General features: G+C 35.2%; 1 protein-coding gene across 1 annotated transcript in view; it reads left to right on the top strand.

Annotated features, from left to right (window-relative positions):
• Nucleotides 1-7,703: 7,703 nt before the first annotated feature.
• ADAMTS6 (ADAM metallopeptidase with thrombospondin type 1 motif 6) overlaps nt 7,704-26,745 on the top strand; it is a 264,059-nt gene continuing 245,017 nt past the window's right edge. Inside the window, exons 1-4 of the mRNA XM_082652300.1 lie at nt 7,704-7,974; nt 10,185-10,549; nt 20,587-20,755; nt 26,298-26,509. Of these exons, the coding sequence (XP_082508426.1) occupies nt 7,878-7,974; nt 10,185-10,549; nt 20,587-20,755; nt 26,298-26,509 (843 nt within the window). The 5' untranslated portion in view covers nt 7,704-7,877. The remainder of the gene's footprint in view (nt 7,975-10,184; nt 10,550-20,586; nt 20,756-26,297; nt 26,510-26,745) is intronic.

Genomic DNA, 26,745 nt, shown 5'->3' with positions numbered 1-26,745 from the left:
GGAAAAGTTGACATTGTCTACCCTTCTGAATGGCTGGTAGTTGGTTACCCCGATTGTACCTCTACCTCCCCTCCCCCTCCACGTGACGACCCAGGACACATGCGCACCCGACGCAGCCCGGCACATCTGCAGACTGACGTCAGTGTGCTCTGCCTCCGAGGAAAAGCTGCCAAAATTTTCTACTGCTGCAATTCAAGTTGGCTGGGGGCCGGTAGTGAGATCTAGGGCTACTTCAACAAAACTTTGCTGCCCTTCCTGCTCCTCTTGTCTTCTTTTCTCCTGATACCTTTTGATGCTCTTCACATGTTATTTGCATAGCAAAGGCACTAAGCTGTCCAGGAAGAGAGGGCACCACTTCCACCCCCAATAAGTCTTTTTTTTCCCTTCCTTCCTTTCTTTTTTTTCTTCCCCCCCTTTTTTTTTTGGAGGGAGGGGGTGCGGGAGAGAAAGGGGGTTTGCAAAGGCAGCATCTCAGGATGATAGCCTGGATGTATTGAAGGCATCTCTTTTTCTGCCAAATCGGAAAGTCCGTTCTCTAAAGCCCGGGTTAGCCAGACTATAGGGTTTTATTCTGGCTGCAGAATAACTAACTCACTGCTGTGGCTTTGCAAAGGGGGGCAGAAAAAAAAAAAAAGAGGAGAGGGAGTACGTGAGTCGTCCAGTGCAATCTCTATTGTTTGAAACTTACTTTTTATCAGAATTTGAAGATGAAAACGGTAAGGAAGACTTCACAATATTCAATGAAACCTTTTTTTTTTTTTTTAAATTAAAACTTGTGCTTTGCTTGTCTTCCGAATAACGCGTAGGAAACTTTTTTCTGTGTGGTTTTTTTTTTTCTTTTTTCTTTTTTTTTTTTTTTTTTTAAATGGCAATGAGTGAGCTTGACTGAACTCATTTTACAGATAGAAATCTTTTAACTCCAGACTAGTCGGGGGTTGGAGAATTCTGGGTCTTGCAAATATTTTATGATGCAAAAAAATATACGTTTATTATACAAATAGACATGTTTTGTGAAGTATGACTTGATGATGATTTTTGTGGTCTTTAATCACCAAATAGTAATCGGGAAAGTAATAATGATGTGTATTTTAATCTGATTTTCAGTTTTCTTAAAGAAAAACCTTCTGCATTTTATAGTTTCAAGTCAGTGTCTTAAGTAGTCAGACAAGTGCATATTTTATGCCTGGGCTCAGAGGGCAGAATTAATGTGGTAGCTATAGTCCCGATGCTCTAGATATGTTAAGCTCTTAATAGGCTAATCAAAGAGATGGAAATGTGTGTTTTTGATTTACTTTTGGCCACTTGGGACGTGCTAGACTCATAACCCTCCGGAGCCTTGAATATCGGGTATGTCTGTATATATGGTATATGGAATCAAAGTTCAGAGATTGGGGAGGGTTTGTGCTGGAGGGTTTATTGGAAAGCTGCCTTCAGATAATGTGTACTACAATTCCTGTCTTTGGTAATTTCTTTCCTTGTTGTACTGGAGGCAAAGAGAGCAAGAGAGTGAGAAAGCGCACTGAGAGGGAACAAGAGAGTGAGTTTCTTACTCTTGTTTTTATTTGAGCTGCCGGTGCAACGCGTTTGGGCCAAATGCCAACTGTCTGGGTCACACGCGTTTTATCCAAATAGATTTAGCGCTGCTGTCTGGAAATGGGCTGCTGAATGTTAACTTTAGGATCAACTCAACCAGGGCAGCTCAGACTGTTACCCTCTGTCTGGGTGAAGTGGGATGGGGGTGGGTGGGCGAGGGTGTGCAGAACGAGGGAGGAAAGGGGAAACTGAACTATTGCTTGGAACTTTTAAAAACACACTGGAGTGTGATTTCCAACATATTCCTTTAGGTTCAAATTTCTTGGACAATTTTTTTTTCCTTTCCTTTTTTAGCTTATGTTGATTAGACTGAAACTTAGATGTGTGAATGATAGCTCTCAAAATTCATGACAGAGAAAGAAAGGTAACATAAAACTGGTGTAGTTGAAATTGAGAAAATTAATTTTGAGAGATAATTGTTTTCCTGTGTTTCACCAAAGTGGTAGCTGCAGTTCTGGTTTATATTAATTTAGTGTTTATATGTGATCATCGGTGTTTTGGGCTTTTAAGGAATAGCTGTAGAGGCAAATAAGTTGATTTCAAACAAATCAACTTCATTCATTTCTCACAAATGGCGGCAAATGAAATCTGTATGGTGGTATTAATATTTTTGTGATTCTCAAGGGCAAAAACCTCTACCCTCAAGACCTGAAATACTTTAATATTTTTCATGACTGGGCCAATACGTGTAAGATTAATTCCTACTCTTGTCTACTCTTACCACTTCCTCTTCATTTCCTTGGCAACCATTAGTAACTACTAGTGGATGGGCCTCTATACCAAATCTTACCCTACGTGTGACTTTCGTGAGAGAATAAAGAGAGTTAACATATTAAGAGAGTTAGTAGCACATTCTTTGGAACATTTGGTGGGGGAAGAGTAAAAGGTGGAAGAAGTGGTTAGCTCTCTTGGTTCTACCAAAGGGCATAGCTGATTATCAACATTTTGAGCTAACGTCAAGAGAAAAAGGTGTTTCTGTTTTTCAGGAGAGAAGTTATAATACGGATAACGTATATTTAACTTGCCATCTGGAAAAAAACAGTTTGGGACTATATGTAATTTGGGCCTTGATTTTTGTAGAATAATATTTTGTGTTTTTGCTTTTGGCTTATTTGCTTTTCTTGTTAGTAAGTTTTAAGTTTCTTTAACTGTACCTTTCCTCGGAAACCAAACTTGCAAAATTTATATCTGATCTGGAAACTTTTGTACTTCAAGCCTTGGCATATGGTAGGTGACAATAAATATTTGTTGAGTGAATAAATGGAAAATGAGATGAAAAGTTAATTTTCACATATAAAAATTGAGTACCTGAAGGAAGCATAGTATTGTTGCTTCCTCTGTGAAGACGAAATCGGCTTTAAAAGAAATATCCAGAGTTAAGATGAATGAAAGAAGTCGAGAAGGATGTTATACATGTTCTTTAGCTCCATAATGATAGTTCATGAAAGGAAATTGTTACTTGGCTACTCCTAGATCATTTGAGTGGGAAGTAAAGATGATAGAGGAAAAAGACAAGTAAGTACCCTTCAACAAGGGCAGACTGCTGAGGGAATCACTAAAGTGCAAGTTGTCTGATCTTATTTCTACTTAGTGTAGCTTTGATCCATGGAAGCTGTTAAATGATCCCTTAACTCTACTGGTTGGTGCATTTGTCTTAGGGAAAAACGCCTATGTGAAATCAATGTAAAGTGGAAGTTTTGATTCTGTTTTCAAATTTAAAATAGTTGTGAGCCCAGTTACCATGACTTAAATTCTTTACTGTTTGCTCTAAAAGACAATACAATCTAGTTGATTGATTCCATCATCATATCCAACCATTCCACATTTAAGGGAAGGAGGAACATGAAACTATTTTTGAAGGAAGGCTTTTGAAAAGTGATGAGTCAGATAACAAGGCGAAGGGGACTAATATTTATTTAACCATTAAAATGAAGTATGTGAACACTTTACATCATGTGTAATCTAGTAAACATCTCATCTATAAAAGTTAAGTAACCTGTAGGCAAGACAGGACTCAAAACCTTTGTGCTTTCCACAGCTTAATGCTTCTGCTGTACAATGTAAGGAGTTAATGCATTATGATTTCTGGGTAATTATGTACTATTTTAATATCAATCTGAATTTTGGAAACTATATCTGGATACGTTAGTACCTATACATATTTGTTTATGATGTCCAGATTAACTTCTTCAGTAGGTATCAGAAAGTAGTTTCACCCTTTCATTTTTATTGTGTAGGTAACTAAGAGTGGTTAGATATGGTAGTTGTTGTTGATTTTAGTTGAACTTGAGCCCACTCGTTTACTTATTGTTAAGTTTCCTCACTGGCATTAGAGGCTTGAAAAATGTGGGAAAGGAAGGAAGGAGTGAGAAAGGAGAAAGAAACTCCAATTTATTGAGTGCCCATGTGCCAGATACTGTAGCTAGTGGTGGAACCAAGGCTGTAGCTCTGGTTTGTTTAACTTCAAAGCTCCTGCCCTTTCTATTATGCATCAGTGCTCTTTTTACTGCAGGTCCTTAAATCAAATGTTAGTGTACTTTTGACCAGGTAGTTACATACTACCTTTTCTTTCAAGGCTACTGGCTTACTTAACTTGGGCATTTATAGGACAGTGCTAGTAATGTTAAGAGTGGAGGTTAAAAAACTGTGAAGAGCAGGAAATTTCTCAAGGGGAAAAAAAGAGTTGTTCCCTAAACCCAGGTAATTATATTGTAAGTTTGTCAGTTTCAGAGCCCAGGAAAATAGGAAAAAAGGATGAATGTGATTCAGTACAAATCTGTCACTACTACTAGAAATTAACTCGAATGTGTTAATTATATATTCCTCTTTAAAGGAAGATTAAAGTATATGAGGGACTCACTTAATGTCAGACATTTTTATGTAAAACACTCAAGTGATCTGAAAAAAAAATGAAGAGTAAATGTTCATGAAGCAACTGTTAAGGAGCTGGAGACTGTACATAAGTAGGTTGGGAATCAAGATAACTGGATTATTTTCTTTACCGTTGACCCTTGAACAACACTGGTTTGAACTGCAAGTCCACATATATAAGGATTTTTTTCAATAATAATACTACAGTAATACACTATCCTTGATTGGTTGAGTCTGTTATGGAGAAACCATGTGTGTAGAGGGCCAACTGTAGGTAATATTCAGATTTTTGCAGAAGGTCAGTACCCCTGGCTCACATGTTGTTCAAGGGTCAACTGTGTTGTTATTGAATGACGGTGTGATTTAATCTCTTTATAGATTCTTGCCTGTGAAAAGACATATACTGCCTGTTGTTTTGCCTAAATCATTGTAGAAGAAATTTTGAGATGAAACAGTTATTGTGTATCAAGTTGCTTAAAATTTCATGTTAATTAACGTATCATTTATGAATATCTATTTTGATACTGGTTGTATGCAACTGCTATTGTATATTTAAGTTACAGTGACTTAAAATGGAAGCGTGATATAATAGAAAGAATTTAGACTTTAGAGTCAGATAGTCTTATGTACGACTCTGGGCTCTGCTGTTTTCAAGCTATGTGGCCACTATGAGCTTCAGCTTCTTTACCTGTAAATTGGCAGCTGTATTAGTTATCAATTGGTGCAAAGAATATCACCATAAACTTAGTGGCTTAAAACAACACACATTTATTAACTAACAGTTTCTGTGGTTCAGGAGTCTGGGCATGGCTTAGCTCTATCTTGTGCTTCAGAGTCTCTCACGGGGCTGCAGTCAAGGTGTTGGCAAGGACTAAGGTCACCACAGAACACTTGATTGGGGAGGCATATGCTTCTAAGCTCACATATTCAGGATTTAGTTTCTTGCAAGCTATTGCATTGAGGGCCTCATTTCCTAGCCAGTGGTTATCTGAAGGCTGCTCTCAGTTCCTTGCCATGTGAGCCTCTCCATATGGCAGTTTGTTTCATCAAAGCCCGATGAGGGAGTCTACTGTTAAGATGAAGTCAGAATCTTTTGTAATCTAATCATTGAAGTGACATCCCCTCACCTTTGCGGTATTATATTAGTTAGGATCAAATTACTCAAAGGAAGGGGGTTACAGAAGGGCATGGATTTTAGGAGGAACGATCATTGGGGCCATCTTCCTGACACAGGGACAATAATACCTGCTTTACAAGATTGCTGTGAATATTAAAAGAAGTAACATATATTTAAAGTTCTCTTTATTTTTGGACCTGACCTTAAACTACCTTTCTAGATATTATTACCTGTTAGTCTTCTGCATAGGAACCAAACTTACTATTATTACTAATAATATTTTCCATTTTTTTCTTTCCATCTAGACTTTGTGGACTCTGTTTCTTTAATTTGTAATGGTTGCCCCCAGAAGTTTGACTTGTGAAATTCTGTTCATCTTCCAGAGTCTATCTGAAATGTTACTTTTTTTCATAAACTTTCCTTCACCCATCAGACTCAGAAGTCATCTCCCTCATCTGATCTCCTCTAATACCTTTTATAACTTTATTATGGCATATATCAGCCTGTCTTGAGTTTTTTCTTTGTTCCTTAGATTATGAGTTCCTAAAGGGCAAAGATTGCGTCTTAATCTTTTCTTATCTCCATGTTATTATAGCATCATTTTTAAAACATTGTAAAACAACAGTTTTTGATTAATGAATTAGTTTTTCCAAGGTTTAGCAGTTTAATAATTTATAGACATAGATGTAAGGAACTTTAAATGGTTGTGGTTGTTTTATATGTTGTAATAACAATATTTCTAGCACTATAGGGAATGAAGTATTCCAAATAAGTTAAGTTTACAGTTAATCTTAAATATCCTTTAATATCCCTAAATTGATTTTATTTTAATCACTATTAATTAATTCATTCATTTACTCATCCATTTTTTTCAATCAACAAATATGTAAGGATTTATTATATGATAATCCCATGTATTAGGGTCTTGGGATGAAAATCTAGTATCTTTTGTATACTTCTCTGTCATAACAATAAGTTACATTATTAAAAGTAATTTAACCTTTTATTCCTGACTCAGGCATAGTATTTTGAATATCAGATATTCAGCTGTACCACAGTCGTAATATACAATATGAACTATTAAGCTACATAAGGGCTATTTGTCTCTAGCTCCAACTGTATTGCTTGGGCTTCTAAAACTACTTTGTAGTTTTTCCTCTTTTTTTGTCACGTTTGTGCTTTTACTGAGCTAGTTTCTAGTCCCTTTGTTATTTTCTTATTCTAAAGTGCTATGTGCTGGGAAATTAGGTAGCCAAGTATGTCAGTGTTCTGTATAAAACGTGAATTCATGGACTCTGTAAGTCGAAAGAAAAGTACGTGAGATGGGACATGAAATCTGTTGTGATACCTGAATTGAATTTTTAAAACTTCTTTTCAGAAAATGAACTATTTTTCTTTACAGTTACATTCTAGATAGTTTAAATTGTCTCATATGTGTTGCTTTATGAGTCATAAAAGACTTCCAGATAAAGTCAAGGGTTACAGTAAATATGGTTCAACTTTTCAGAAGTTTAGTTTATGCTACTGAGTTTTCACAGACAGCTGCTTAATGCCACTGTGTATTTGTAGATCTACTCTGTAAGAAAAAAAAGATAGGTGCCTCATAAAGCAACAAATCAATCTCTGGACAGCAGTGTACTGAAAAGCATGTTAAGGAATGCAATCACATACTGTTTATCACTTTCACAAAATTATCTTTGTAAAGTCAGCCTAGTTTTTATTTTATCAAAAGGTTAGTCGCTATACCCATACATTGTTATCTTCAAAGTTTTAAAAAGAATTTTTATAATCCTCTTCGGGTTCCTTCTTTGATTATTAAGTAGCTTTGGCATTATCCTGCTAACCATTTAGGTTTCTAATTTGGTATTTAGTCTTGTGAATGTTTATTTAAACTATAAAGGACAACAATGGTTTGATTTAATTATGTTATTTTGTAGTATGTCCTTTGGCAAGCAGTCAACAATATAGATCTGTCCATTCAGAATATTTTTCAGTTAACTTAAATTTTTTTTTTCTAGGTTAAAAAATGGCCATACTTTAGTGACTAATCAGCCTAATGCTCTGCTTATGAAAATTTTACCATCATTATCTTTTTCATTTTGGACGGAGAAAATGAATCCAGATACAGAAGAAAGTACGGGATGTTGGAAAAAAATACCCGTTAAACAGTGGAATATCTAATAACTAATCTGCAAGAAGTATTAAAGAAATAAAATTGTTATGCTTCGATTTTGGCATGGTATTGACTCTCTAGCGCATAGGTAGCCCTCTAAAAAATCATCCAGTTTTCTAAATTATGGAAATTTTGTGGAAGACGTTGACCTGGATTTTGAGCCTCGTCATGGCTTCATCGGAATTTCATAGTGACCACAGGCTTTCATACAGTTCTCAAGGTAGGATTCCTGCTTTTGAAACTGACAAAAAAAACGTTGCTATTTATCTTACAAGAAAAGACTCTGAATATTTAGTTTGGATGAACGTTTTCTTTGGGATGTATGCTGGTAGGAGCGGAGGCCTACTGTGTCAATTCAGTGCTAGTTTCATAAATGTTAATGACTCTAAAAGAGTTTGTTTAACTTGTCCTACTAGTATTTAATATCCAGTGCATTTTAGAGTTGACTGGTCTTTCTTAGAAGATGATACACCTAGGCCTCTTCTTCTGAATTCTAAACTTTAATAGGGTTACTCATTGCCAGTATTTACAGGCAAGGTCATGTTCAAAAGGAATCCAAAGGTTTTTCTTGCAAAAGAGCAAGAAAGCAGGCAAATTCTGATATAAGATCCTTCTAATATGGACCCTTAGTGGAAAAATATGTTTCCAAACTTAAGAATTCTGATATAAGGACTGGAAACTAGATAAAAGAGTAAGAGTTATAAGAAGTTCAACTTTTCAGATTCTAACCCATAGGTCCCTATAATTTTAATCTGTAAAATTGAACTTCATATCATAGAAAAGCTCTTAACAGAGGTCCCAGGAGTGAAGGTCATTTTGTTTTCCATGGACCAGTCCAATTCTTATGGAATTATTGAAAGCATACCTTTTGGATTCTCCTCCCATGAATGTATAGTTCATTTTTTTGGTGCTGATGAGCCAGATTTTCAAGGCTATTATAGATTGATGTATATATCTAGAAGTCCATATGTACAAAATGTGGCTCTCAAAGTAGATCAACAAAGCCATAGCATTTAGTATAAACTCTTATTTATGAGAAGTGAAATAAATATTATTTTTCAGTTTTTTTTCCATTTGGTCATGGTTTCATGGGAGTTTATATTTGTGGATGAACTTCATGTGTAGACAGTGAAGCAATTTGCAGACATTTGGTTCCACCTTAGTGATAAACTTAGCTAAAGGAAGATGTGGTTAAGAAGGTAGATTGGTAATATTTAGTACATCTAAGTGAGGAAAATATATTTAATAGTCCTCTGAATTTTTTGTCAATCTGATAATTATTAAACAACTTTATTTTGATATAGTATACATACCATGTAATCACCCATTTAAAGTATACAATTCAGTGGTTTATAGTATATTCACAGAGTTGTACAACTATCATCACAAGCAATTTTAGAACATTTTCATTACCCAAAAAAGAAACTCTGAAATCATTAACAGTCACTCCCCAGTTCCCTCCAAACCAACTTACCCCCAGCCCTAGGCAACCTCTAACCTATTTCTCTCTGCAGAGATTTGCCTATTCTGTATATTTATATAAATGGAATTCTATGTGACTGGTTCCTTTCACTTAGCATAGTGTTTTTATAGTCTTAGATAATGAAATTTGATTATGAAGGCATTCACGTCATACCATGTATCAGTACTGCATTTTTTTCTGTTGTAGAATAATCTGTTGTATGAATATACCACGTATTATTATAACAATAATTATTATTGTTATAATTATTATTCATTTGTCAATTGATGGACATTTGGGTTATTTACCTCTTTTGGCTATTATGAATAATGCTGCTATGAACATTCATGTACAAGTTTTTGTGTTGATGTACATTTTCATTTCTCTTGTAAAAATACCTAAGAGTGGAATTGCTGGGTCAGGTGGTAGTTCCGTGTTTAACTTTTTGAGGAACTGCCAGACCGTTTTCCAAAGTGGCTGCTGTATTTTACATTGTAACTGATAATTTTTAAAAAAAAGAAAAAAATTCTACAAGACTGTAGAGATTCTATATAAACTCTTTTGGATAACTTTCATAAACATATTTTATCTGAATGAAATTCTGTTCTTTTACATATGTGTACTTTTCACTGTTTTTTGTTTCAATATAAAATATTCATATTTACTGTAGAATTTAGCTTTTAGAATTCATGTCTTTAAAATTAGATTTAAAAAAGAAAAATAGCCTTTCAAAATAATTTTAGAATTTTTTTTAAGGAATGGAATATTTGGAACTTAATTCATTTTGAGATTTTAAACTTCTGCTCTTTCAGTTTTGTTTAATATAACATTTTTTGTCCATACCTCACATATAATGATACATAGTTTTAAGCAATATTGTTGTTGTTTATACTGCTACTTCTTTGTTCTGTTAAATTTTCTTTTCTTCCATGTGTTTTTTCTGGATTCTCTGCCTTGTGATTACAAAGAGGAATTCCTGACTTATCTAGAACACTACCAGCTAACTATTCCAATAAGGGTTGATCAAAATGGAGCTTTTCTCAGCTTTACTGTGAAGAATGATAAGCACTCCAGGAGAAGACGGAGTATGGACCCTTTCGATCCACAACAGGCAGTATCTAAGTTATTTTTTAAACTTTCAGCCTATGGCAAGCACTTTCACCTAAACTTGACTCTCAACACAGATTTTGTGTCCAAACATTTTACAGTAGAATATTGGGGGAAAGATGGACCCCAGTGGAAACATGATTTTTTAGACAACTGTCATTACACAGGATACTTGCAAGATCAACGTAGTACAACTAAAGTGGCTTTAAGCAACTGTGTTGGGTTGGTAAGTAGATGTTATAATTTTAAATTTCTGATGGGAAAATAAATTCACAATATAAATGTCTTTCCTCAGATTAATAAAATATATACATATATATACATATATATGTGTGTGTGTGTGTGTGTGTGTATATATATATATATATATACAGTTTATCTAGGGAAAGTAACATTCTAAAATTTTTTATTTCTGCTGCCTTTGCTTTTGATAATCTTTTTCATAATGTTTGCATTGACTTTTCAAAGTAAGAACAAATTTTAAAACCCCATATTATTAGTAGAAGAATGAATGAAACCTCACGTTTCCTTTTAGAGTTACATTTTTCTGTTCAAATAGGATATCCTTAATGCATATAAAAAACTCAATCATTATGAGGAGCTTAAGGGTATTATATGTATGTATGTATATATTATGGCAGGAAACCATGACATGGATTGCCTCCTTAGGTCTCTTTCTATACTATCTTTCTCTGGTAATCAACATAGCTTAAAATTACGTATGACCTACTTAATGTTTATAAGTTCTTGAAGGAAAATCTTTTATATCAATGTCTCTTTATGAAGTAATTTTCCCTATATTTATCTGAAAATTGATAATAAATCTTATTTTACTTAGAAATTGGATTTCAAGAGTATAGGTTCTAGCCTGGGCATTTGAGTCCATTCTAGTCTAATGGTAAATACATAGTTCAAGGTGGCACATAGTAATGGTTGTAGAACAAAGCATGTTCTTCTACTTCTGCTTCCTCTAGTTCACACTTCCTTTACTGCTTTTATCCCGTTCAGGCTAGTATAGATGTTTCATTAAAGCTTTATCTGTTTAAAAGAGTACACACATTTTGATGCTCAACTCACATTTTCAGAAATTGTTTTTCTTCCTTACTCTATCACATCCATATCCTCATTTTTACTTCAGTATAAACAACTACATAATTAGAGTTGGGTTTAAATAGTTCTAAATCTGGAAGGAGTTTTACAAACCACCCAGTGGAGAAAAATTTTCACTATAGGTATACATAAGAATTTGCTCAGGTTATCTATTTTCTTTAACTATTAATAAGTCAAAATGATTACTTAGATTTTAATATTTGGGTTTAATTCCTATAAAATAGACACATTGAATACATTCCTCACTAGCTTCTTTCTCTATAAGCAGTGTTAAGCTTTATATACAAAAGAGATTTATCTTTTTGAATAAAGATAAATTATCCAAAATAAATCTGTTTTAAAACTTCTTACATGTTAAAATGACATTTGCTGTTAAGTACAATAGAAAAATACTGTTCCTAGTCATTGACCAAGCTCTTTGAATTTGGCATTAACATTAATTATTGCCATTGATAATTTTAACAGGGTGGTGAAATGAACGGATTTGAGATTTAGGGGAAAAAAGCTAATTCTATTGTGAGATTTGAGGGAAGAGGAGAGATTGGAAATATGAAGATGAGTTAGATCATGTAGGAGATAATGAAGGCCTATAGCAAGACTATGGCCCTGGGAATGGAGAAGATAGAAAGAATTTGAACCACATTTTGGTGAGAAAATTTATAGGATTTGTGTCATTAATTTTTCTTCCCTGGCATATAGTACATAGTAGATATTTAATAATATTTTTAAAAATTGAAATATCATTGAACTGGGTGTGGGATGAAGGAGAGAAAGTAATTGAAGTTGATTGAGGTTTCTCTTTTTGATGAGGCTGTATATGAACTTACTAGCAGAGAAAGGGAATGGTAGTAGAATGTTGGATTAGAAAGGAAGATAAAGAGAGTGATTCTGATATAGTAAATGTGAAGAATCTGAAGAAATAAAGGTTAAAGATGTCTAGTTGGCTTTTGGGAAATATAGCTCTGAAATTTAGAAGAGAATTTAATTCTGGAAACAGTTGAGAATTGCTCATATAAGTGACTACTGATGAAACGGTGAAAGATGTTGATGAGGCAAAAGTGAAAAGGTTGTAAATGGAAACTTTTCTATACTTAAGGGGATAGCAAAGTGTCATTCATCTATTTTTCATCCTCATTGAGACTTTCTGTGTGTCTTATTCTCTCTTATTACTATTCGTTAACACCTGTTTTACTTTGCTTCCTATTGAAACTGCATGGTCCATGTTGACTCACTTTTTTTGTTGTTGTTGTTAATTTTTATTGGAGTATAGTTGCTTTACAATGTTGCTCGATCTAGGTGTGGTCTGCCAGGTTTGTCCACTACTCTTTCCCCTTGGCAACTAATAAGGAATTTGTGAGCAGATACTTTGTGAGCAGATACTATGTAAATATCCTATTCTTCATCTCACTTTTACCCACAAGTTTTAGTAACCCTCGCCTTCATTCTTATTTTATATCATGTTACATTTTTAATCAAATGGAATATGTAAACAAGTTTTTCTAAAATCCCACTTTTCTAAGGCCCCTTTTAATCAATTCTGTTTTTAATTGTTCTATATAAAATAGTTTTCAATGTAGAGATCATTAGTGTTTTCTAATCATACTTCCTTACCCATAGTTTCAGTTTTACAATATTTGCACCACTCAAAGGAAAAAATTCCTAACATTATAATCTATCAGTTGTTTAAAATAATGTTACTTTTTAGTTTGCTTTATATTTGAACCATTGCTTTCTTATTTAGGTTTTGTTTTTCTGGAGTTTCTAGTTACTTTTATTTTGTCTTATTGAGGAAAAAAAAATGATTTCTTTACCAACTGATCAGTTTCATCCAGTTCCTTAGTCCTTATACCTATTGCTTGGAATATATTTCATTCTTCTTTGGAGGTATTTTTCTTGGAGTGTATGGGTTAATTAATTTCTTGAGCTATTACACTTCTCTCATCTTGGGATTTCTTTTTTCCTAGGTTAGTTCCACATCTTCTTCTTTCTGAGTTTACATCCTGGTTTTGTTGGAGAACATCTTCAAGTAATTACCTCAGAAAAGGTGCCTGAGAAGTAAAATTTCTGAGTCCTTGCCTATTTGAAAGTGACTTTATGTTACCCTCATGTTTGGTTAATAATTTAGTTGGATATAGAATTCTAGGTTCAAAAATAGTTTTCCTTCAGAACCATGGATGGTAGAATTGGAAAAGGGAAATATGGGGTATCAAATTTATCTCTATGGTTTTATATCTTAGGAAAAGATTTAAAGAGCTAAAAAAAATTGGCATTGATACATTTTGGGTGGCAGATAGAAGTCTGCTTCTTGTTCTTTTCCTCTTCTTTTAAAAGTTTTTTTTTAATATGATATGCTTTTCTCCTTATCCTTCCTGTTTCAAGAATTTTATAAATAATGTGGTAAGCTGTGGGTCTTCTTTCCTGACCCCTATTTTGTATTTGATGGGTGATTTCAATTTAAAGACCCTCCTTCAACTTAGAGAAATTTAAAAAAATATTTCCTTAGTGATTTTATCTCCTTGTCCCTCACCACCCCATTCTGTAATTGGTTTTCTGCTTCTCTTATCTCTCTTCCCCCCTTTTTTTTCTGTTCTAAGTTCTATGAGATTTTCCTACTTTTGCTTTCTTTTTCTTTAATTGATTTACAAATTATAGCAGTCATATTTCTAATTTTCAACAGATCTTTCCTGCATTGTTTCTTTCTTCATATTTTGTTCTTATTTGATGAAAAATGATTTTCTTCTATCTCTCTAAGATACTAAAGACTATAAACCTAGTTAAAAAAGACCAATGACCCCATTAGACTTTCTATTCATTTAGTTATGTTCATAGTTGCTTCTCTACTTTTTCCATTATTAATTCATCCATTCACCAAGTGCTTATAAGTACCTACCATGTAACAGGCACTGTTCTAGGTGCTAGGAGTACAACAGTGAACAAAACAAGAATCCCTGTTATTGTATAGCTTGCATTCTAGTGGAGGAGATACACAATAAGATAAATAAATAAAAATCATAATATGTTGGATACTGATAAGTTCTAATGTAGAAAAAATATTGAGTAAAGACCTTAAAAGAAATGAGGAAAGGAATACTGACATCTGAGAGATAAGATTTCCAGGTGGAAATCTTCAAGTACAAAGGTCTGATCTGAGAGTGTTTGAGGAACAGCAAGAAGACTACCATGGCTAGAGCTAAGTGAGAGAGAGGAAGAGTAATGGAAGGTGAAGTTAGAAAGGAAACTTGGGGGCCAGTTGTTAGGTTTTAGAGGACACAGTTAGGATAGAATCAATGATGATTCCAAGCTTGGGGCCTGAGCAACTAGAAGAAAATAGCAGCCATCACATGAGATGAGAAAGACTCAGACATTAACTGAGATGGAAAAGCTTAGGAGGAGTAGGTTGGGGGGTGGTATATATCATAGCTTCAGTTAGACATGTTAAACTTGAGATATTGTATAGGATGCTGGGTATCCAAGCCTGGAGTTCAGGAGAGAGATGTGTGTTATGAAGTTATTTTGGGGGTCATCTATATAAATATAAATGACATTTAAAGCCAGGAGATTATGTGAAATTGCTTAAGGGAGAGTATATATAGAATAAATAAGAGGTCTAAGGACTGAGCCTTTGAGTGCTCCAAGGGGTTAAGGAGGTCAGAAAGATGTGGAGAGGACAGCAAAGAACAGTGGAGTAAGAAGGTTGAAGGAAAACCAGGCAAATATCCTAGAAGCTAAGAGAAGGAAGTATTTCAAGGGAAAAATGCTGCTGAGTCAAAATAAGAGTATGACTGAACACCAATCATTGAATTTATCAGTGAAGAAGTTATTGATGACCTTGGCAAAAGCAGTTTTGGTGAAGTCATAGTGGGGTTTAGAAAAGAGGCAAAAGCCTGATGTGAGTAGGTTTAAGAAGGAATGGGAGGGCTTCCCTGGTGGCGCAGTGGTTGAGAGTCCGCCTGCCGATGCAGGGGACACGGGTTCGTGCCCCGGTCCAGGAAGATCCCTCATGCCGCGGAGCTGCTGGGCCTGTGAGCCATAGCCGCTGAGCCTGTGCTCTGCAGCAGGAGAGGCCACAACAGTGAGAGACCCGCGTACTGCAAAAAAAAAAAAAAAAAAAAGGAATGGGAGAAGAGTAAAGAATATATAGACAATTATTTTGAGGACTTTTGGAAAAGCAAGAAATGATCGGTTGCTGCAGGCAGAAGTGGGAGTCTTTATCATTTTGTTTTATAAAAATGAGAATGATTGTGTAAAGAGAAGAGAAATTTCTGGAGTGAATTCTTTGATAGGCGAGAAGGGATGAAATCATCAACATAAATCGAATAATTTCTTATCTAGGAGAATGGACAGTTCATCCATAATAACAGGAAATAATATAGAACATATGGACATGAGATGCAGGTAGGTTGGTATTTGCGGTTGTAGAGGTTTGCAGGAGGTTGTGTGCTGTTTTCTGTTGGAATGGAAGATGGAAAGATGAGGTGTTAGGGGATTAAGTAGAGAGGAGAAAGTATGAAATATTTATCCCAGAGAGCAGGATACTGAATGAACTAGAGAAACATAGTATAATTGCCATGAAGCGTCAAGGACACAGTTGAGATTTGTGATGATGGATTTAAGCAAGACTAGTCTAAGGTAAGATGGACAAGTTATTCAAAGGAGAGGAAGCCAAGGAAGTGAGAGGACAGGGATTGAAGAGACCATCTATGTAAGTAGTTCTTAAGCTGGGGTCTATGGATAGAATTCAGGGGGTTTGTTAACTGGAATGGGGAAAATTTCATCTTTATCTTTACTAATTCTTAAGTGAAATTTAACATTTCCTTCAGTTAACAATATAGGTAACAAGCCAGTAAAGTAATAGCAGTACCTGTAACTTTGTCTTGATAGAAATGATATTTTCATATCGTGTTACAGTTTTTGCAGGTCCCTTAAAATATTATTTATGTTAATCACTATTGTGAAATTATAGTAGTTATTAGATCTATTGCAAAGCTTCTTATTTAAAGAGTTACAAAAAGGCATATGTATTACTATATTACATTTTTAAAATATTTTAATAACTGTATTTCATTATAATTGGTTTTATTTATTATCCTATATATTTCTTTTGCATTTAAGATATTATTCTGAGAAGTGGTCCCCAGGCTTCACCCCTAGACCTTCAGAGGGATTCAGGGCACGTGCACACACACAAATTTTAAGAACCAATGATATAAGATATTGAACCATTGATATAAGATACTGAAGTCAACAATTATTCAGGAGTGGTATTGCAGAGGGTGACAGTGACCCAGAAGCTAAGATCTTTGAGGAATGAGGAAAGTGACTTTGGGTCAGTAGATAACTACAGCTAGCAGAGGGAGAAGGTGATGGTATGGGATTTGAAGGTGGTAAGGTTTTTTCTTTTTTTGGAGGAGAGAGGGATAATTGTTTAGAAATGGCAATGAGTACAAGAACTCTTAACCCTACCTCCAGGTCCAATAGGAGGTATGTAGGAGAGAAAGTAGCCACCATTCCAGAAGATTACAGGGAAGAAACAATGTTATCTAGGGAGATTCAGGTTTTTGTTTGAGCAAGATGAAGTGAACATTCACAGATGAGGCTGAGTGTATAGGAGATTTTGTATATAATTGACCTTGAGTTTGAGAGGGTACAGCAGAAGTGTTTTAAATAGTGAAGGGGGAAGTAGAGGATGGGATCAGAAAACATGATGTACTTAACCATATGGGGAGTAGAATCCAGGGGATGGACCTTGGGCATTTTGGAGGGACTGGCATGACAAGGCAAGGCGGCATGATGAGATTAATCCTGATGGTCCAGAGGCCAGCAGTGTAGAGGTGAGTGGGGATGCTGAGGGAAGTGGGAGTAGGGCTCTTGCTAGGCATGCACAGATTTCTGGGACTCCCACCTAACTCAGGTCCTCTATCATCTGGCCTCCAGCTCCTTTCTAATCTCATAATCATTTTCCCCTTCCCTCCCTTTAGCCACAGTAGCTCCTTGCTGTTTCTCAAATACTGCATGCCTGCTCCTACCCCGTTGCCTCTGCACTTGCCATTCCCACTGTCTGATCTGCTCTTTCCCAAGATATCTGTTTGGCACGCTCCTTCACTTTATTCAAGTTTCTGTTCAAATATCACCTTATTATAGAGGATGTTCCTGACCATCCTAAATAGTTTATATAATTCTCTCTGTCCTCTGATGACTTTCTGTCCTCTTACTGCTTTATTTTTCTTCTTGACATTTCCTACTACCTGATTGATTATTTATTTATATAATGAATGACTGACTTTTTTCTACCTCTTCCCACCAAAATGTAAGCTCCATGATAGAGCCAGAACTTTGTTTTTTTCACTTTTGTATTCCCACCACCTAGAACAGTACCTGCCATGTGATAGGCACTCAAAACATACTTGGTGAATGAATAGACAAAGTTAGAAGCACCCCTCAGGGGACTTCCCTGGTGGTCCGGTGGTTAAGACTCTGTGCTCCCAATGCAGGGGCCCTGGGTTCGATCCCTGGTCAGGAAGCTCAGATCCCACATACCGCAACTAAGCCCACGTGCCGCAACTAGAGAGCCTGCACGCTGCAGTGAAGACCCAGCACAGCCAAAATTAATTAATTAATTTTAAAAAAAGAAGAAGAAGCAACACTCAGAGGATAAGGGAATTATAGTGGCTAAGAGTCCAGTCTCCAAAGATAGTTGAGTGAATTTGTTACTTAGCTTTGCTCAGTGTAGGTTTCTCATCTGCCAAGTAGACCTGATAGTAGTATTTACTTCATAGAGCTATTAAGATTAAATGAGATAATGAGTGTAAACATTTTACAGAGTACCTAACTCTGGATTTTCTTCCAGGGCCTTTCCGTTCTTGAAATTAGAGATTTTATTTATTTACCAAGTTTCTGACTCTGTTTTTCTCCAGCAACCTGAGTTTTTTGCTGAGGACCTTTTGACATCTTCTGCCCATAGTCCAGCATCACATGACTTTAGTGCTCTCCCCTTTCTGGGCAGTACTCTAGACACTTATCAAAACTTCTTATACAAGCCCTCTCTTCTGCATGTGCCCTCTTTTCTTCAGGAGCCTTGCTCAGTTTGCTATTACTTTGTTAATCTTGATGGTAAAGTAATTCATGATCAGGTATTAGAATTTGTTACTGGCGTATTATATTATTCCTGTCAGTATTTGCATTTAATTTAGGGACTAATATCCTAAAAGTAAAGCAACAGTGGTGAAAATAATGTGAAGTGACTAGGTCTGCTTTTTTTTTCTTTTTGCGGTACGCGGGCCTCTCACCGTTGTGGCCCCTCCCGTTGCGGAGCACAGGCTCCAGACGCGCAGGCTTAGTGGCCATGGCTCATGGGCCCAGCCGCTCCGCGGCATGTGGGATCTTCCCGGACCGGGGCACGAACCCGCGTCCCCTGTATCAGCAGGTGGACTCTCAACCACTGCGCCACCAGGGAAGCCCTAGGTCTGCTTTTTTGTTTTTTGCATTCTTTAGCTCATTTCATGTAGGTGGCTGCCAACTTCATCTGTAAGTTAGAGCAACTCTGATTATGTCTTATTTTTCTTTCCAAGCATGTGGTACTTAGCATGAATTTCCCTAAACAGAATCATAGAGGTTTAGATTCAAAGGGATCTTAGAGATTATCTGGACCAGAGGTTTTTAGCTTTTTTTTTCTTTTTAAATCGGCAAAATTCTTTTCTCAAATGAAATGTTATGTGGAAACTTAATATATAGATTAATAAAAACACAGCTGATTCCTAATCCCAGGAATCCAAGCCAGGTAGGTCTACCTTTGTTGTCTGGGGCAGTCCCCTAAGGGCACTTCCATGGAACCCTTAGGGCTCCCTAGAGTGCTGTTTTAAAACCACTAATTTACACCAACCCTTTCATTTTTCCAGCTGAGGAAATATGCTCAGAGAGTTTATGTTTTATCCAGTGTTACAGGGTAAATTAGTTGGGTTAAGAACAGTCCGCACATGTGCCATTCTTAGGAAAACACTATTAGACAAGGATGGAAGTTCTTATTTCTGATGTAGATAACTTACTATCTCATTTCTTTTAATCAGCAAATTTTATTGGCTGTATATACTACGTATGAGACATTTTCTATGGGTGTAACTGATACCAAGAAACCCTTTCTTTAAGACAGCAAATAGTATGGTTGGGAAAATAAAACATGCAGTTGGAAAGTTATACCAAATTTAAATACAGATTCAAGACCTGAGATGTAGCAAAGCATAATAGAATTAATTAAAAATAAATGATACCAATAATAAGCTCTGTTGGAGATCAGAGGAGGCTGATGCTACTGCAGTTGGACTCAAAAAAAGTTTTAAAGAGGAGCTATGACTGAGCTAAGTAGGACTTGGCTAAGTAAATAGATGTAAGGCTATATAATACTGTAAATAAGAGCAGAGCTTTGTGGGAATACCAGTGCCTTCACTTCCTCTATATAATGATGGGCAGGTTCTTAACCTCTGAACCTATTACTTCATCTACAAAATGGGGATGTATGGGACATATATGAATTAAGGACATATATACTGGTGTAACATAAAACTTTAAATGGGAGTAGTTTATCACAATAGTTTATTTCTCCCTTATGTGTGTCTAGATTGGACAGTTTTCCATGAGGTCAGTCAGGGACCCATGTTCTTTCTCTTTTGGCTTCCACCTTTCCTAGGTCTTTTCTCAGAGAGAGTAGAGAATTCCACTGGAGAGGTTCTCGGGGGGTGGGCCTGAAAGTGGTATATGCTCTGCCTATTTTCTATTGGCCAAAACTCAGTTACAAAGCTATACCTAAACGCATAGGAGTCAGTTAAGTTGTGTGCACAATTTGGAAAGGAAATAAGTCTTAGTGAACATACAAGAGGTCTCTGCTACCTCACATCGTTATTGGGAAGATTAGAGGAAATAATGTATGTGTTATGCTTAGTACAGGGCATAGCATGTAAAGGTATTTAAACATCCTTTTTACAGAATAGGAAAATTTATATAATGTTTTGCTGAGTATAGATAATTCACTAAATTTCTATCAACATGTGTTTTAACCTCCTTTTTGGAGAGGTATCAGTTTATTTTTGACTCCTGGTAATAATACTAATTAATATTTAAAATGATTCTTCTTGGTAAATTCTTTGTTTCTTTTTCTTTTAGCATGGTGTTATTGCTACAGAAGATGAAGAATATTTTATTGAACCATTAAAGAATACCACAGAGGACTCCAAACATTTTAGTTATGAAAATGGCCATCCTCATGTTATTTACAAAAAGTCTACCCTTCAACAACGGCATCTATATGATCACTCTCATTGTGGGGTTTCGGGTGAGTGTGGGGCTTTTAGAAAGTATAGTCTTGTATTGCCACTTTCTTCTGGCACGTAAGGTAAGATTAATAATAAAAGTAAACAGGAATTTGAGTAATTAGAATGATAATGTCCAGAGGCCTCTTAAAATATGTCACCTATTGATAGTTTTAAGTCAATTTTGGAAGCTCTTAAGAAGTCCGTAAAATACAAACCTGTGTAAAATTTGATATTTTTTTCTTAGAAGGGGAAACCTTATTTTATCCAGGTAATAGTTACAGCTTTCATGCACAGGTGTTCCATAGTACTCTGTGCTGTTTGGTTTGCCTGATATTTTTATGCTAGTGGTAGGAATCTAAACATTTGAATAAGACTTGAAGAGTCTTAAAGGTAGTATTCAAAGATAGTGTTAGTTAGAGTACTATAGAAATACATAATAGGGACAACAAACCTAGCCTTTAGTGGTCAAAGAAGACTTCAGGGAGGAAGTGACTTTTAAGCTGAGGGAGTAATGGGTAGAGTGTTCCATATAAAGGGAATAGCATTTACAAAGATTCTGAAACAAAAGAGAGAATGTCACATTCCAGGAACTGACAGTTCATATAACTGGATATTAGAGAAGGGGTGAGATTCATAGTGGTTGGGGGGGAGTGGTCATGAGAGGTGAAACTGGAGAGATAAAAAGTGGCCAAATCACAAAGGGCTTGTAAACCACTTCGAGGAGTTTACCTTCAGTATACTGGAATCCTACTGAAAGGTTTTATGCAGTAGAAATCACAAGATCAGATTTGGGTTTTAAAAAGATTACTCTGGCAACCATATGGAGACTGATTTAGAGAAGAGAAAGACTAGGGTAGGGAGTTAGGAGGCTGTTTAGTCTAAAGCTTAGAAAGCTTAGAGAAATAGAGGATATAGCATAGCATAGTAGAAAGAACATGGGCTTTGGCATACTTGTGGACAAATTATCCAACCTCTCTGAGTACTCCTTTCAGCACACATTAGTTACTCAGTACAATGGTAGCTATCATTATTATTGGGATGACTTTTTCTAGCATTTAAAGAGCCACTATATTAAAAAAAAAAAAAGGAGTAGATTTATTCCATGTAGTTCTAGTAGCTGGAACTAGGAGCAGAATATTTCAGAAGGAGATTTCAGCTCAATACAGAGAAGAGTTCACCAACAAGTAAATTTAATAAAAAATAGAATGGGTTCAACAGGTAGATTTGTTATAATGGAATGGGTTGCCTTGTGAATTAGTGAATGCATCACGCTCTTGTTTCTTCTCTGTATCCTTATAGGCTCTTTTACTTCTGCTTCAAGTACAGTTGTTCTTTGGAGTTCTCATTCTCCATACTCTCTTCTTGAGTCATCTCTGAGGCTTTTAATTATGAGAGGTTCTTGTTGGTCAAGAATAATTGGTACTAGAAAAAGGTCACTTAAAGTGAATCTAGTTGAGGCATGAAATACAGTGTCATGGTAAATAATGAAAAAAGGTTTGATTTGTCTTTGAAATGAATAAAGAAGCTAAACATTATGGAAATAGTTTATCTTATATTTAACAAAATTTAGGCTGTAAGTACAACTTTATATAAATTTTTTAAAAACTAGGATTCATATATTTAGCTGTTTATTGTCATATAATTTTGCCACCATTTTTTCCATAACATGATGTTTAAAGATCACCTTTTGCAAAAATATTTAAAGATTTCATCATGTTCTGAAAGGTATCTCTTAACTGTTTGAGATTCAGGTTATCCTCTTTTGAAGTGACTATTTCGTTACTAACTGGTATTTACCAGGCAGAGCCTTATTTTTCAATGGTTTAGGCATGAATCAGGCAGTTCTCCAAATCTACTTTTATTGCCATCATAGACCACTGTAATGACTTTCTATCTAGTCTTCCTATCTCCAGGTTTGTCCTTTTCTGTCTTTAGTCAAGTCTATCTCCTAATTCTGGCTTACACACCTTCACTGGCTTCCCAATAGTGGGATTATAGTAGTAGCTCCCTAAATTCCATGGGAATGTCACTAGATGTTATTGGGGAAAAAATCACTTTATGTTTAATAAGTTTGAGAAATGTCTGGTTAAGAACTACCTTAATTGTGACACTAGCTCAACAACGTCGTTCAAGTGAGATATGCTGTTATAGGCATACACATTGCCAGTTAATCTGTTAATCAGGAACTCAAGTTTATATCAGAATATAAGATATGAAAACCCTCTTGACCGTGGGTATTTTTATCTCATATTCAAATATGAATTTTCCCATTCTAATTAGATTTAAGCTATTGATTAAAAATTTTTTATGAAAGTAATATCTGTTCTTTGTAGAAATTTTAGAAAATACAGGATAAAAAGAAAAATAAAAAAGAAAATGAAAGTTGCTCTTTTACCACCCAGAGATAACTGAATGTTCTTATAGTCTATTCATATAGATATTATTTTGTCTTTATACCTGCATTATCTACTTATGTATTTATTAAATAAATATTAATTTAGCATGCATATGCAAAACTATTCTCAGTGCTGGGATGCAGCAACAAATAAAGCAGGAAAACTCCTTACTCCAAGGGATCTTATATTCTAGTGAGGAGAGACAGTTAACTAAATAAGCATTTAAACAAAACATAAATACATGGCCAACCGTCAAGAAGTAGTAAGTGAGTAGTGAAAAATAAACCAGATCAGGGACTTCCCTGGTTGTCCAGTGGTTAAGAATCCGCCTTCCAATGCAGGGGATGCAGGTTCGATCCGTGGTCAGGGAACTAAGGTCCCACATGTCACGGGGCGCTAAGTCCTCGGGCCGCAGCTACTGAGCCTGTGTGCTCTAGAGCCTGCACGCCGCAGTGAAAGATCCCTCATGCTGCAACGAAGATCCTGCATGTCGCAACTAAGACCCGATGCAGCCAAATAAATACATAAATATTAAAAAAAGAAATAAAAATAAACCAGATCAATGAGATAATTTTGCATGGCTGTATATATTAAAGATATTTTGAGATTGATCAAAAACTCAAAATTATATTTCAGATGACAGAGATCTATGTACTTGGCCTTGGGGGAAAAGTTCTTTATTGTATATGTTTGTGGAGGAATGTTTTCTTTAACATTCAATACTCAATCCAAAATTAAACTGAGCAAAGCACATGTAATGAGTATCATTTGAACTACTAATCTCTATTTTGAAACAAAATAAAACAAGTCAGTTGTGTATTTTATTTTAGACTAAAAGAGATATTCATTACAGATCATTGAACTTAACATTAAGCAGTCAGTTGACAATTATAAAATGTAGATATTGTTTTGTAATGATCTAATCATACGGGAAAGATTTTAATCTTTAGAATGAAACTAAAGATGTTACCTTTTTAGATTTTATTCATTCAGTATGCATGTGTGTATATTACATATATTTATCAGACTACAAATCTTTTGAGTATAACGATTATATCTTTTCACTTATGAATGTCCATCAAAGACACTGTATATATATATTTCTGATGGAGCAATAGCCAAGCAAACTAACAATTAAAAAGCTAAAAAGTTGAAAATTGTGAATATGATGATAACAGCAGCTACCTTATACTAAATCCTATCAAATGAGAAACACTATTGCTAAGTGTTTATGTTGCCCAATCATGGTCTAATTCTTTATACAATACTTTAAATAAAAATAAGGAGAAATTGAATGAGAGTGAAAATTATCAAAATAATGGAAATTCTATCCTGTATTTAGACATTTAAGCTGTCCAGCCAGAGGAAGGAGAAGACTAGGCATGATTTGAATACATGAGTGGTTTCATGATCACAGAAAACTGAGCAGGAGAAATTGGAGTAATGTTAATGCAGAAAAGATTTGGCTGTCTCATAACGATATTACCACAAACCCAATGGCTTAAGCAATACACTTTTATTATCTCACATTTTCTGTGGACCAGGAATCTGTGTATGTATAGGTTATTTATTTAACCTCAGCCAGGGCTGGGTTCTTATCCAGAGTCTTTACTGGGGAAGAATTCACTTCCTCACACCCATGGTTGTTGGCAGCATTCAGTTCCTTGCTGTCATAGGACTGAAAACTAGTTTCTGGCTGGTTGTTTGCCAGAGGCCACCTCTGGAATGTACAATGTACAATTCACCAACTTGGTTGTTTCCTTCCTCTAAGTCAGCAAGGGAATGACTTTAGTAAGATGCTACAATATTATGTAACATAGGTATGTAGTCATATACATGTAATCATGTACATCCCATCATCTTTCCTGTCTTCTGTTGGTTGGAAGCAAGTCACAGGTCCGGCTCATACTCAAGGGAGGAGATGAGGACACAGGAGGTTATGGGAGCCACCTTAAGAGTCTGTCTGCCACAGTGGTCATAGGGGAATACTCACTGGCTGTCTTGGGGATATGCTATTGAATTAAGAAGTAGTATATTTCTGCTTCTCTTCACCTGTAGGAATAAAGACACTCATTTAATTTATATGAGTTTCAAAAGTATTTGACTGATGCTTCTCATGGTCATTTCCATCTCTTATTTCTTAAAATTTATAACTTCTCTCAAAGTAATTTTTAAAAGGGAAAGGCTGAAGAAAAACAGTATAGTGCCACTTTCTGTCAAGTAGATTATATAGATTACTCTAACTTTTCGTAACTAAATTTTTCAGTAAGTGGTGGTTAGAAAGATTTCCTGTTCAATAAGGATATGAAAGTGAGGTATACAGAGGACCTGTACTTGCTCAAGTTTATTAAATGAAGATGAATATAAATGAGGCAAGTGTTTACAAATGCCATAGTACTAAAAGGTTTCCTCTGTGCTGAAGGACCAAGTATCTAGAAATCAAAGGATAAAGCTGCAATCCACACTGAAATGTGGTTTAAAGTGAGTTATGTCGGAATCATTGTCTTTCAACTCTCAGTCTAATGCCATTGACCTCTAGGTTATGGAAAAGGAATACTTTGGGTACTTTGTCAGGATAAATAGTTGTAGAATACAAAATTAAATGAAAAAGATAATTCACAGCCTTTTAGATTTGAGATTTCTAGAGCAGTATAGAATTGCTCTATTAAGATAGTTTAATAAAAGCATCTTACTTTAAAATAAATGCTCAAAAAGCATTTTAGGAATAGATTTTTTGCAACATTAATATTCTTCATCAGAACTGTCTTAGGCTGTTTAGAAAGTCAATGCTTTAGTTGCTTTTTAAACAACTTTAAATGATTTTTTTAAGTACATATTCTAAATTTAAAAGTATTATGACATAATCACTCACTGGAAAAATATGAAATGATTATTTGAAGATTCCTTTTTTAAAGTAAACTATTAGATATATTTTGTTTTGTTTTCATGAGCAGTTGAATGTTATTAATTTTTTAAGGTAATATGATTATTTTGAAAAATTTGAAGTTTAATTTTTTCACTACTGCATTTCCTCATCCCCTTCCCTCACTCTGAAAAATCTTAGTGTGTTAGAGAATTTATGAGAAGTATGTCTACATGAAAACTCCATGAATAAATACGTTTAATTAGTGAACCTATGTGAACTAGATAATTGTTTTTATTGTAGACCTCCTAAGAAGTGGCAAGCCTTGGTGGTTGAATGACACATCTGCTTTTCCTTCTTCACTACCAATTAATGGCATACATATCCACCAGAGACAGAAGAGATCAGTAAGCATTGAGCGGTTTGTGGAGACATTAGTAGTGGCAGACAAAATGATGGTGGGCTACCATGGCCGCAAAGACATTGAACATTACATTTTGAGTGTGATGAATATTGTAAGTTTGATCCCTCTATATAATTTTTAACTTAATAGTTTGTTATGATTTTTGACTAAGGTCATGGATTTTTATTGTGAAATAATGATTTTGAGAATTAACTCATCAAAAGTTAGAAAGAATCGATCTATTACTTTTTCAGTTCCATAGAAAATAAATTTAAAGGTGACCTTATTGTTCATTTAGATCAGCTCACCCTCTTAATTAATTACTATGTTGTAATTCACCTTTAGGAG

Source organism: Grampus griseus (assembly GCF_964374135.1).
Source record: "Grampus griseus genome assembly, chromosome: 3".
Taxonomy (NCBI): Eukaryota; Metazoa; Chordata; class Mammalia; order Artiodactyla; family Delphinidae; genus Grampus; species Grampus griseus.
This window is presented reverse-complemented; position numbering and strand designations above follow the sequence as displayed.